General features: G+C 36.0%; 1 protein-coding gene across 1 annotated transcript in view; it reads left to right on the top strand.

Annotated features, from left to right (window-relative positions):
* The window catches only part of CEP162 (centrosomal protein 162), an 81,355-nt gene that overhangs the window by 40,663 nt on the left and 26,817 nt on the right, over positions 1 to 13,875 (top strand). Inside the window, exons 14-18 of the mRNA XM_045543963.1 lie at positions 3,850 to 3,983; positions 4,241 to 4,468; positions 4,870 to 5,010; positions 7,481 to 7,593; positions 10,182 to 10,287. Coding sequence (XP_045399919.1) covers positions 3,850 to 3,983; positions 4,241 to 4,468; positions 4,870 to 5,010; positions 7,481 to 7,593; positions 10,182 to 10,287 — 722 coding nt within the window. The remainder of the gene's footprint in view (positions 1 to 3,849; positions 3,984 to 4,240; positions 4,469 to 4,869; positions 5,011 to 7,480; positions 7,594 to 10,181; positions 10,288 to 13,875) is intronic.

Here is a 13,875-nt window from a genome sequence, read left to right as displayed (position 1 = left end):
CCATGACTGTTTTTATACTGGACTTTTTCTCATTAGAGTACCTGTTTAGTTTGTTATTTTTATCTGGTTTTTTGTTGTTGTTGTTGTTGTTGAAGAATTACCCAGAGCAGTTTTAGTTTTATTCAAAAGAACTGTAATTCCTTTGGGATGGTTGTTACTTGTCACAGGTTTGGTTCCCTGGGCAGTAGACTCTGAGACAGAGATTAGTGTATAGAAAGTACAGAGAATGTAGTTTGGCTCAACACCATTTAGGTTAGGATGACAAAGAGGCCCAGCTACTGGGGCTTAACAAAATAAAAAGACTTCTCTTTTTCATGTAACAAAGAGTCCAGAGATAGGAAGTTCAAAGGAACCAAAATTTCTTCTTTCCTGATATAAAATTCTTAGTATGTGACTTTTGCCTTCACTTTCACACTATAGCTACTCAACCTCCAGGCCCTCTCCATGAGGTGGGGCAAAAGGTAAAATGTAGATGCCAGCCAACTTGTCAACTTCCTAATCAGGAAAGTAATCACTTTTCTAGAAGCACCGTGTAGGAAACTTTTGCTTCCATCTTATTGACCAGAACTTCGATTTTGTGGCCACCCTCAGTTGCATGGAGTTCAGGGGTTGAGTTTGTTTAACTGAGCATGTTACCGAAAGCTCAGCACTTGTCAAACTTGAGGCTGCATCAGAACAAGAACAAGTAGTTTGAGGGGAAGGAACTAGAAGTTTATTACTTTGCTGGCAAAGGAGGAAAAATGGTAGAACTTCTAGCCTCAAAATCCAAATTTCCTGAATATAAGCAAAAATATAGAGCTTTTAAAGGGAGTGCCCCTCTGTTCTAGGCTATTGTGGTTAACCATTCTAATTGTCCCATCTCTGCCAAAGACAAAGCCCCACCTGGGGAGCTGGTGCTGGCCTGGAATAGCTGAGTAAACTCTTGTAACAAAAGACTTAACCTGCCTCAGAATGCAGGCCAGACCTCGGTTCCCAAAAAGAGTGGGGGAAGTTTTAAAGAGACAGAAAATATTTTTGCCGTTTTTTTCAGGCAATTCCCTCTGTTACAAGCACATTGCTGCTCAGGGCAAAATTAGATCTCTTTAATAGGGAGGAAGAGGAGGTTGGTAGCTAGTAGTACCACCACATAGTTGTCTTCCTTTTTATTCTAGATTAATTTTCTTTGGCTCTAACTCTTGTGTTTTTATTTTTTAGACTAATAATTTTATTGTCATGAAAGGAATACTTGCTCATTATTTAAAATTAAAAAATGCAGAAAAAAGAAAGGAATAATTGAGCCATAAGCACTAGTATCACACTGAGTGTCACACTGGGTAAGCATGATTCCATGCTTCTCACTGTTTATGTACTGATAGAAGGGAGCATGAATGAATGGATAGAAGGAAAGAGGAGGGCACACATGGATAAGTGGACAAAACATTTTATCAGAATGGAATCACTTTACAAGTTCTTTATAAATAAAATATTAGATTTAGTTTTACTTTAATCTGTAAGAAGCAAAAGAAACTTCATTCTAAAAAAATTGTATGTCCCAAAAGATCCCTTTAAGAAAATAGATTATGAAAACAACTCAAAGGTTGCCGTAACCATGGTGTTCTTAACTGCATTTTTCAATTTTATATATTATCAATCATTTCCTTCCCTTCTGTGAGATATAAAGTAATATATCCCCCAGTTACATACCTCCTACCCATTTTTGTTGGTTTTGTTTTTACTTGTTCGAGGTATATTTTTATATTCTCTCCTGCAACTGTAATTCCCCTCAGCTTTTTGATTAGTTCTTAGTTCTGATTATTAAAGAGACTGAATGCTTTTCATCTGTCTTTTAGCCATTGTTTCTCCATTCTGGAATTATTTTGCTTGGTTTCTTTTTTGACTGAATTGTCTTAATGTATTGTTTTTTCAAGAAGGGTTCATGGGTTCCAAAATTTGCAATGTTTTCATGTTTGAATTTTATGTTCAAGCAAATTATTATTATTTTTTTTTCAGAGATGGGGTCTCACACTGTCACCCAAGCTGTTCTCAAACTCCTGGGCTCAGGCAATTCTCCTGCCTTCCAAGTAGCTAGGACTACAGACGCACACCGCCATACCCGACTGATTTGTAAATTTTTTGTAGAAGACAAGGTCTTGCTTTGTCGCTCAGGCTGGTCTCGAACTCCTGGACTCAAGGGATCCTCTCTCCTTGGCTTCCTGAAGTACTGAGATTACAGGCAGAAGCCACCACACCCAGACCAGATTTTCTTTTATGTATGAAGGGAGAAGATACTGCCCATGTGCCATTATTGAAAATAATTATTTAAAATACTTTAGTCCACTAAGAGAGAAATCAAAATTAAGAATTCAGAAAGGGCGAATTCTAGGATAAAAGGACTGGCAGTTTCAGTTTCAGCTCATAAACTATAGTTTATGAACAAGAACATGTTACAGGTTGAGTATCCCTTATTTAAAATTTTTGGGACCAACCAGAAATGTTTCAGATTTCGTATTTTTTTGGATTGGGGAATATTTGCATTATACTTACCAGTTGGCATCCCAAATCCAAATTGAAATGCTCCAATAAGTATTTCTTTTGAATTTCATGTTGGTACTCAAAAAAGTTTTGGATTTTGGTGCTGTTCAGATTTTGGATTTTCGGATTTGAGATGCTCAACCTGTACTAACTGCCTCATTCTAAGGAGACTCATATGCTAGCATATGCCCCATTTGTTTGTTACAGTAATGAACTTCCAGTGATTTGGAAGGATTGAATCCCTGATTTTACAATGACTCAAATAATCTCTTTATGTATGCTTTAAGAAATTTCTCCGGAAAACTTACATCAGTCTAATTAAATGTGATCATAACTCTGTAAGAAAAACTTTTGAATGTCTGGAAAAAATATTGAAATGAAATCTTTTGGTGAGGGACTTTTGGTGATTTGTTTCTTCTTTTAACTTTTCTATATTTTCCAAATCTTTAATGATATATAACATTTTTAATGAAAAAGTAAACTCTACATGTAAAAAGTTCGCATCTTAAAGAAATTATTTTAAAAATATAAATTTTGAAGTTCTTCATTTACCTCTAAGACAGTCAGATAATATTTCATGAGTGTTCAGCTCAGGTCCTGTAGTATTTGAATACATCCCTTAATATCCCTTCTAGCTGTTTCCCTTAAACATTGTTTATTATTAACTGAATAACATATTGGCCTTAGAATTATTCTACTGTTTGAGGATTTACAGCTTAAGAGCTGGAAATTGGACCAGAATATGCATTAATTACATTTTTTTCTAATTTAATACATATTACCCAGGGTATTGTAGTATTATTAATCTTTTAAAATAAAATTTAGATTAGCTGTTATAAAGTCCTCCATGCAATTTATTATTATTCCATTGATACTATAATATCTTGATATACATTGTTTATAAAGTGTTTTTTGAAAGCACATTTAATCTGAACTAAAATGCTTTATAAAGTTATCAGCTGCCCTTTTGTTTGTCACTTAGAAATTCTTATTCTGTGAACATTTAAAAGAATATTTAGAAGTAATAAAGCTTGAAGTTATCCCAATTCCACATTCTCCTCACATTTATTTAGCTCCATTTGTCATTTGATGTAAGTCTAGGGTCAATTAGCCATCTGTGTCAAATTGAGTAGAATGTTGACTATGGGTGACGTTTCTTCTGAGTGCAGTTAATTATCATAGTGAAACAGCTGTGTTATAGTGTCATACATACATCAGCCTATTCTGAGATCCTCATTTTAGTGTTACCATTGTATTTCTACTTATTGTTACTTAACTGTTGAATACACATTCAGCTTTATATTTGTGGTGCTTTTATTCATTGTTTACAATATTTAGAAATCTTATCTGGCACAAAACTCATCAAACCTGCAGCTTTGGGTAAACCAGTTTCCAGAACTGAAAGTTGCCTGGCTACTCCTAAGAAGTCTGAAGATCCTACAGAAACTGATCCTTGCATTCAATTTCAGCCTGTAGGTATTAAATTTCAAATTAGTGTTCATAATTTTTATGTTCTAAAATATTAAAGCTAAATTATAAGCAAAATATAATAAATAAGTGACATTTCTTTTCCTTCAAGAGTGAGAATACTTACTGATTTTCTTACATAGTAGAACATACTTAACCATGTCATTTTTATTCTTTTTATGTTTTGTTTTGTTTTTTAACCACCTGTGTTTGAATCTTGTATATAAATCTACTATGATGAAATAATGTTTTTCCTTAATAGGATTCTTCAGGATACTGTGGTGGGAACAAAGAGAAAGAATTATTTATGTTTAAAAGAGTTCAGGAAGCAGAGGAAAAATGGAGGGGTGCACAAGCCCTAATTGAACAAATTAAAGTCACATTCTCAGAAAAAGAAAAAGAACTGGAAAATAAGTTGGAAGAACTAAAAAGACAACAGGAAAAAGAACTCTTCAGATTGAATCAAGACAACTATATCCTTCAAACCAAGGTACTAGACACATTGTTCTACTTTTCCTTTTATTTATTTAAAAAAAAAAAAAACTTAGACTCCCTGCTAAATGCATTGTCATTCTTGGTTCCTAGAGCGTTTGACTTGATGTGTTTGCTGTGTAAGATACGAACATGGTTTTGAGAGTGCCTCCTTACCTGAGAGCCTAATAAACTTAAATTGGCTCATTTTGATGGATAGAAGACTGTCACTATGTAGCATTTCTGAGTTACTTCACTCCCGAGAACCATCAGCACAAAATGTCACTGCTGATTTAACTGTAGTTATGTCACATTCCAGATATTTTGAGTCTAAACACCTTAAGTTTTCTATTATTCTTCCTCATTTCTCACTTCATGGTTTTCTTCTCCAAGTAAAACAATTTCTGCATTTTCTCAAAGTTAAGTAGCTTTGAAGAAACAAACAAAAAACAAAGGTGGTTACATATTGGAGAAACAACTGATCCCATCACTGGAGAAAAATTGAAGCAAATCCAAAAGGAAATACAAGAACAGGAGACACTTCTTCAAGGATATCAACAGGTATGACAATTCTTCAGCACATGGCAAATTTGCTCTTCATCCGTTAATTATAAAAATGAGGCATATTAAAATATTTCTGTGCTCATTTAACAGGTAATGAGAATTCTGGCAAATAGAGGAAGTAATAATTTGACTAGTCTGCATATTTCTCATGGGCAGAATTAAAGTGGCTAAGAGCATGGGTTCTGGATTCAAAGAGTCTGGCTTAGAGCCTTAGCTTTACCACCTGCTGGTAATCACTTCACCTTTTAAGCCAATTTCTTCATCTGTGAAATGGGAATAATAATACAGATGGGAGCAGCCAGACTTACAATGGTTCAACTTACTATTTTTTTAGTAAACCCTTGCAATGGGTTTATCAGGGTATTAAATGCATTTTTTTAAAACTTTTTTTTTATTTCAGCATAATATGGGGGTACAAAAGTGTAGGTTACGTATATTGCCCTCCCTGCCCCACCCAAAGTCAGAGCTTCAAGCATGTCCATTCCCCAGACAGTGCACATCGCACTCATCATGTAGGTATACACCCATCCCCTCCCCACCCCCACATCTGTCCGACACCCAATTGGTGTTATTCTCAAATGTGCACTTGGGTGATGATCAGGGAAACGAATTTCCTAGTGAGTACATATGGTGCTTATTAAATGGATTTTTGACTTAGGATATTTTTGACTTGTGCTGAATTTATCAGGACATAGTCTCACTGTTAAGTCAAGGAGCATCTGTATCCTTTTAGCCTGGCACACAGTAAGCAATCGATGAAGGTTACCAGTTTTTATTTTTAATAGCCATGTTCCTTAGAAACTGCCCTGTTTTTTATTTTTTTAGTTTTCTGTAATGCTTTTCAGTAGATAATATTGGCTAGTTTTGCTATTATAATCAAAAATAAGAATCTGAAATCAATTGCTAATGCCCTGAGGGTTAAAAAAAAACAAATTTTGAATGTAATAAAAGAAGATCTCTGTGTTTGCAGATACTTACAGTGTATGATAGAATCTTGGTGAGGCTAGCCTGACAGTCAGCCTGGACAGGTTTAATGATCTGCAGCATAAGACTTGGTCTTTGTTCTCTGATTCTTACCCTCTTCTTTCTTACTTCTCTTCCTTCTCCTTTTCTTTCATTACATTATTCTCTTTTGACAACTATAGCCTGAGCATTGAGCCTGCTGGTAACATGCATTGTCAACCAGGGACATCCAGAGAAATCATTGCCACATCAATGGTTACCTTTGCTCTAAATGAAACAGACTGATTTTGCAGGATGCATTGCCCATGAGAGAACCTTTCATTCTTTTCCTACCAGTCTAATCTTGCCATATAAAATAGGAGTTTTTAAGGAGATTTCACAGACCCATAAGTATGCCACCCAACCCCTCCCACAAAGATAATACAAAATTTATGTATCTGAGTACTTGGGGTAGGAGAGTTCATTAATTCTGCATGTATTTCATCTGCCAGGCACTATTCCACATATGGTGAAACAGTCCAGAGTTTTCATTAGATCCTCAAATACCCTTCATTTTCATCAAATTCTTAACTTTAAAGAGGTTAATAAGCCAGAGCATCTAAGTGCAGATTGGTACCTTCTCTTCTACCTCTAATCTCAACTGGTTTGAGTCACACTTTAGCTCAAGCCTTGTGGTGAGCTGAGTCTATTCTCTGCTCTGCCTTGTCCTAACAGCTTTCAAAAACACCCAGGCTTTACCTCACTGCTGGAAGGCAGGCTTCTAGAATCTTCCTCCAGCAGTGATTTTTATCCCTCTCCAAGGCCAGAAACAAAAGAGAGTATAAAAAGTCCCACCGGGCCTTTCTGCCCCTGGTCCATGCAGTCGGAATGTGATGATTTCTTCAGCCACTCTCTCACTTACTGAAATGCAGTGTCTTGTGCAGATGTGAGGCTCTTTGGCTTTGGGAATTTATGCAAATTGTTTTACAAGTAAGCATTTGAAGCATTTTGGAAAGAATTGTTTTTAGATACCAAGCTTTCTTCTGAAATAATATAAAAAGTTTGAAAAAGATTTTGCACACTCAAAGAAATTTAAAAGACCTCAAAAATGTATAAAGGAGCCAGGTGCAGTGGCTCACACCTATATAATCCCAGCACTTAGGGAGGCTAAGGTGAGAGGATCGCTTGAGGCCAGGAGTTCAAGACTAGCCTGAGCAACATGGCAAGACACTGTCTTTACACACAAAAAAAAAAAAGAAGAAGAAAAATTAGTTGGGTGTGGTGGCGTGCTCCTGTAGTCCCAGCTATGCAAGGGTCTGAGGTGGGAGGATCGCTTGACCCCAAGAGTTTGAGGAAGCAATGAGCTATAATCGTACCACTGTCACTCTGGGTGACAGAGTGAGAGCTTGTCTCAAAAAAAAAAAAAAAGTTTAAAGGATTTATCTACTATGAGCATATATATAGTATGATGTTATGTTATCTAAGTACTACTTTTAACTAAGATCAATTTTCTATTTTTAAAAAGGAAAATGAAAGATTATACTATCAAGTGAAAGATCTCCAAGAACAAAACAAGAAAAATGAGGAGCGAATGTTTAAGGAAAATCAAAGTTTATTCAGTGAGTTAGCTTCCTTAAAGTAAGTCCTTTTGAAATTCTTAACATCAAATAGACTATTTTGAGCATTTTATTGTTATATTAATAACACATTTATTATTACTTAGAAATTGTAGAACTCTATTTTTACATTTATTTATTTTCATTTACACACTGATTTCTAGTTTAGTAACTTTTATGTATTTAATATTGAATGGATTTTTCTTTTAGTATTAGATGACTTGTACATACTTTAGTATTTTCAACATATTTATATTTGAACTCATATGAATTTATATTTGTAACTGATTCAAACATCAGTTTCAGGAAATTGAGTATAACAGTATTGCTTTTTGATTAGTCATTATACCTGATGTGCTTAACTATTTCCTAAGGTACCATGTGATTGATAAAGCTAAAAAATATATATATACAGTATCATGTACTATCTTAGGTCAGGTTCCGCAGATGCAGAGCCTGAGATGGGACCCTGTGGAGGTGATCCACTGAAGGATACTCAGGAGAAGAGGGCAAGCAAAGCAGGATGGGGAGAGGACAGGATAGGGGAGGTGGGGGGAGGCAAGTAAATAGGAATGTAGTCTCAGCTAGAGAATGGTTTCACTGTGCTCCCACCAGGAAGCTCTGGAGGACAGATTGTACCAGAGCTGGTCCCCCCTTGAGGCAAAGGAGCAGCCTCAGTCACTGAGGTGTGCCCTGAGAAGGGGCTGGGGGTGTCCTCCAGGCCAGAGGGCAGGGGCTGCTGTTTGACTGAGGGCATTTCTCCAGAGAAGGAAAAACTTGTGAGTTTTCAGCCAATACTCACCACAGCAGGCAGGATGATGGAGCACCAGTACCTACTTAGAAACCATATTTCAGACTATGAGGTCTTTTGGATATTACTACTTCCAACGTTAACACATTAAGTAAAAAAGCTAAATGCAAAATATGGACAAGCTAGGGTACTGTCTTCTTTTAGGAAATGACTACTATATTTGCGTATTGCTTTACATAAACACCTAATCACACAGGTAGGACTGTTATCAGAAGTTTCTTTGACCATGAATTTCATGAATGTTACCATATTTATTTACATGCTTCTTCCTTTGGTTTTTGTTTTTTTTTTTTTAGAGACAGGGTGTAGCTCTGTTGCTCAAGCTAGAGTAGCTCACTGCAGCCTCAGTCTCATGGGTTCAAGCAAGCTTCAGCCTCCCAAGTAGCTGGAACTACAGGCACATGCCACCATACCTGGCTAACTTTTCTATTTTTTTTGTAGAGACAGGGTCTCACTCTTACTTAGGCTGATCTCAAACTCCTGGCCTCAAGCAGTCCTCCCACATCCGTCTTCCAAAGTGTTAGGGTTATGGGTGTGAACCACTGTGCCTGACCTCTTCCATTATTTTTGTCATATAACCTAGGGCATACGAGCCAGGGGCTGTTGATAACTCATACTGCATCTTTCATGCAAAATAGAGAAAGGCATACCCTATAACAGACAAATGTAGCAGCTACACAGGTTGGCAAGTAGAGGGCATCTTTGTGTAAGTTTTCTTTTTTAATTATTCCTTTCTCCTGGTAGGTGTAACCCCAGGCCAAGTATGATGATCTACACAGTTCTAATGTATGAAAACATGTAAATATCTACTTTCTTTCCAGATGTTTCAATAAAATATTTTAAAATATCACATCGTATACTACCTGACTTCTAAAAGAGATCTATTTCAGAATCCAAAACAGAAGTTCTAAATTAATTTTCACAGTGAAATGTAGGGTTTCTTTAGTACATTAAGGTTAGGTGATCTTGTGTAGTTTCTTAAACTCCTTGTATAATGTCTCTGAAAAACACAAAAATTGAATCTAAGGTCCAAATAGTAGACTGTGTTTGGCTTTGTTAGTTTCCATGTGTAAGACTGGCAATTTGTGTTTCTCAGAAAGGAAACTAGAACAGTGTGACAAGGAGTACATTAACACTACAGGAAAAATCCAGCACATCTTTCTGGGCCATTGATTTTTTTTTTCCCCCCTCTGAGAATTAGGAGGAAATATTTTTATATTATGAATAAACCAATAATCTTGGGTTTCAGTTCTTTTAAATCAAATATAAGCAATTTTCTTAAAGTATACTTCCCTTTTAGTATGTTAGTATTTAATCTTTAGATTAAATAAAATTTTTACCTTCAGTTACTCATATAGTTACAACATTCATTAGTTTTTTTAATTTTAAGAATTGAATATTTTGGGCCAGGCGTGGTGGCTCACGCCTGTAATCCTAGCACTCTGGGAGGCCGAGACAGGCAGATCATTTGAGCTCAGGAGTTCAAGACTACCCTGAGCAAGAGCGAGACCCCGTCTCTACTGAAAATAGAAAGAAACTAGCTGGACAACTAAAAATATATAGAAAAAATTAGCCGGGCATGGTGGTGCATGCCTATAGTCCCAGCTACTTGGGAGGCTGAGGCAGGAGGATCACTTGAGCCCAGGAGTTTGAGGTTGAGCTAGGCTGATGCCACAGCACGCTAGCCCGGGCAGTAGAACAAGACTCTGTCTCAAAAAAAAGAAAAGAATTGAATATTTTGTATTAAAAGGAATAACTTGTTAAAAAAAATACCTCTTTTTATTTTCAAAATAAATCAGAGAACAGATGCACAAAAGTCGTTCCCTATCTCAAGCAGTTGAAGATTCAGAGCCCACTAGAAACCAGAGTTTTACAGATCTGTTAGCAGAACTACGGGTGGCACAGGTAAGTTGTATAAGGATTTTAACTATTAGGGATAGTAAAGATTACTATAAAAATCCCCATATGTTTAAAAAAAAAGTTTTCATAATATTATATAGGAATAAGATCTGTTTATAAATTTCATAGCATATAAAATTAAGAAGTATCTAAGATAAGCATTTATTATATGTGTGACCTTAATGTAGAGGAAACAATGTAATACTGGTTTTAGATGGCATCCTATTTATATAATTCAACCTCTCATAAGGCATTTATCACATGGAGCCTTTTCTGAGGCATAGCTTTATTTAGGATATGTATACCTTATGTCAAACAAATTCCTCACTGGAAAGCATACAGCTAAAATAGGATAATTTGGAGGTAATTGTTCACCTTAAAAAGTTAGTTGGCTTTTTAGCTGTCTTCTGACGTGGACTGTGCACTTCGAGAGAGCAGAGAGACTATACATCTTATGAATATTTGTATCCCAGATCGTAACACGAGTGAAATGCAATGCTGCTCCATAAGTTTTTTATTTATTTTTATTAAATTGTATTATAAAGAATGTGGCCTGGAATTTTCTAAAACAGTATTTATCAATGGGAGAAGTTTTAGCAGAAATAACCCGTGCATTGCGTGCATTTTATCATATATCTGGCCCCAGGAACTCTGTGCTCCTAGTACCCACCAGTCGTTGTAAACATCAGAATGACTCTGCCACATTTCCAAACATCCTCTGTGGAGGACTGTTACTTCTCCTTACCTACTCCCATTAAGAACCATAGCGATAAACTAAAAGCCCTTCTAATCTATTGAATGATTATGTAGATTAGAAAAATTCCAATTACATACCACCTTTAATAAGAAATTTACTGTACAGTTAGGTTACATAGAAATCTAAACATAGTATAGTTTAATAGCTGATGTTTAACATGTTTTTGTATATAAAATGCAGCGTTACATACGAATTCATGAGGAAACTTTCTTTGGATGCAAGTATGTCTGTATATATAAAATGATTAGTCACATAGGTAGGCAGATAGGTAGAAAGAATGAAAGCATAAATGAATGATTGTATCCTCCTTTATCAGTAGGCCTCAAAAATTAGCAAGTTAAAACAAATTGCCATATTTTATGAAGCTTTAGGAGAACATGGTAAGCTTTCAAGTGTAGTATTAGTTGTATTCACAGGTTGTTGTTAGTGACCTTTTGAAAATTCTATTTTGAACATACTTTTAGGACAAATAAAAAATTTGAAAACAATTCCATTAAAACGCACAAAAAAACTGGATAAAATATAATAAATATCTTGTAAATGGATAACCGAGCTCTCAAGAAAACAAGGGAAATCTTTAGGAGCCAAAAATAAGGAAGGATAAAAACAGCAATAAGCATCTTCCACTCAGTCCACCAGTTTAGTAAGCACAAGGCCTAGCTTTAGCAGCATAACAGCAAAGTATAGACAGGGCACCTTCAAAGGACTGCATCTTTCAGTAAAATAGTAGACTAGGAAAAACTCCATCCACCTTCATAATAAGCTGAGATGTCAAGAAGGCTTTTCTGTCTTAACTTAGTCTCTGAGTCGGGAAGGGAAAAAAATCTCTTCTGTTCAGTGCACATTCTTTACTGGTTCAATGTAAATGTTACCTCTTATGCCTTCATTTCTGTTTTAGTGTTTGAATTGATAGTACCTACAATGCTCAAACTAAAAAAAAAAATAACATAAACAGTGGTCCTGGCTGGGGTGGGGAACCTGTGGCCTTAGGGTCACATGTAGCCCTCCAGATCCCCAAGTGTGGCCCCTTAACCAAATCCAAACTTCCCGAACAAATCCTTTTAACAAAACCCTTTTGAGGCCAGGCGCGGTGGCTCACACCTGTAATCCTAGCACTCTGGGAGGCTGAGGCAGGAGGATTGCTCGAGGTCAGGAGTTTGAGACTAGCCTGAGCAAGAGCGAGACCCCGTCTCTACTATAAATACAAAGAAAGTAGCCAAACAGCTAAAAATAGAAAAAATTAGCCGGGCATGGTGGCGCGTGCCTATAGTCCCAGCTACCTGGGAGGCTGAGGCAGGAGGATCGCTTGAGCCCAGGAGTTTGAGGTTGCTGTGAGCTAGGCTGATGCCACGGCACTCCACCCGGGGTGAGAGAACCAGACCCTGTCTCAAAAAAATTTAAAAAATTAAAAAAAAAACATTTTATAAAATTTTAATTCAGTCAAAAGGCCACGTTCAAGGATCCAGAAGGCCACAGGTTCCCCAATTCGTAGAGGTATCCACCCTTAGCCCAGCTCACACAGTATTCCCACAGATAAAATCCTGCTGATACATGCTCACAGTGCAAATTACAAAAGCCAGAGAAACAATCCATCAGCAGCACACATAACATGATTTACAGCAGGATTAGAACCTCAATAGGATTACTGAAGGGAGATTATAAAGTAAATACACTTAAAATGATTAAATATATAAAATAAATGAGAAAATGTGAGAAAAAAACAAAACAAATCAGGCAAATTCAATAGAACTGTAAACAGCTCTGGAAATGAAATATAATTCTGGAACCTAAAAACTAAGATGAAGAATTAAATAGGTGATCTTAAACAACTAAAAAAAAAAATTTAGTAAACTGAAAGATCTCAGGAACTTAGAGTGAAACACAGGAAAATAAAGAAATGGAAAATGTCAGAAATATTAAGAAATAGATCTTCTAATATATATTTAAATATTTTAATAGATAATGGCTGGGAATTTTCTAGAGGTGATAAAAGAGATGAATTCTCATATACAGGAAGCACAGTAGGTCCTGCTCAGGTTAAATAAGTAAAAATCCACATCTGGCCCATCATGGTGAAGCTACCAAAGGCAGGGGAAACCTAAAAGAAATCAGAAAAAAGAAAAAGGTTAGTTTAAAGTAATAGTAAAAATTATTTAGAGGTTTTTTTTTTTTTTTACACATAATGAAAGATAGAATATAAATATACCTTTCTGTTCATTTACTTTGATATTCTGAATTTAAATAGTTTTAGAGGTAAAATTATTCATACTGGGATAAATCTATAAAATAATCATATCAAGTATGTTTGTGTACAGTCTAATAAACCTTAAAAATTAGTATCAATTAGTATAGTCTTAAAACGTCAGTTGGTTCTTTATAAAGTATGGATGGAAACATAATAAAAACTAAGGTCCTGAGCCCTGTTCTTTCAGTATCCCGGGGTCGGGAAGAGAATGGGCTGACTACAGTTCATTCAGTCAGCCTTTATTAAGCACATGCCGTGTGCCAGGCACTCGTCTCAGAATTGGAAATACAGTAGGTAAACAAGACAGAATACAGATCTCACTCACTAGGAACATTATATTCAAGTGGGGAAAACAGTATGTAAACAAATACATAATTACAGATAGAAGTAAATGCTTTGAAGAAAATAAAAATTGAGAATAATGGGAGGCAAGGTAGAGATAAGGCAGCATTTAATAGATGGATCAAGGAAGCTCTTTCTGAGAAAGACATGTATGAGATGAGAGCTGAAGAGAAGTAGCAGCCAACTGTGTAAAGATCAAGTCTTCCAGCCATGGGGAAGAGCAAGTGCAAAAGTCCTGGGTCAATGCTTG

Source organism: Lemur catta, chromosome 2 (assembly GCF_020740605.2).
Source record: "Lemur catta isolate mLemCat1 chromosome 2, mLemCat1.pri, whole genome shotgun sequence".
Lineage (NCBI taxonomy): Eukaryota > Metazoa > Chordata > Mammalia > Primates > Lemuridae > Lemur > Lemur catta.
Note: the sequence above shows the minus strand (reverse complement) of the source record. Positions and strands in the feature narration are given on the sequence as shown.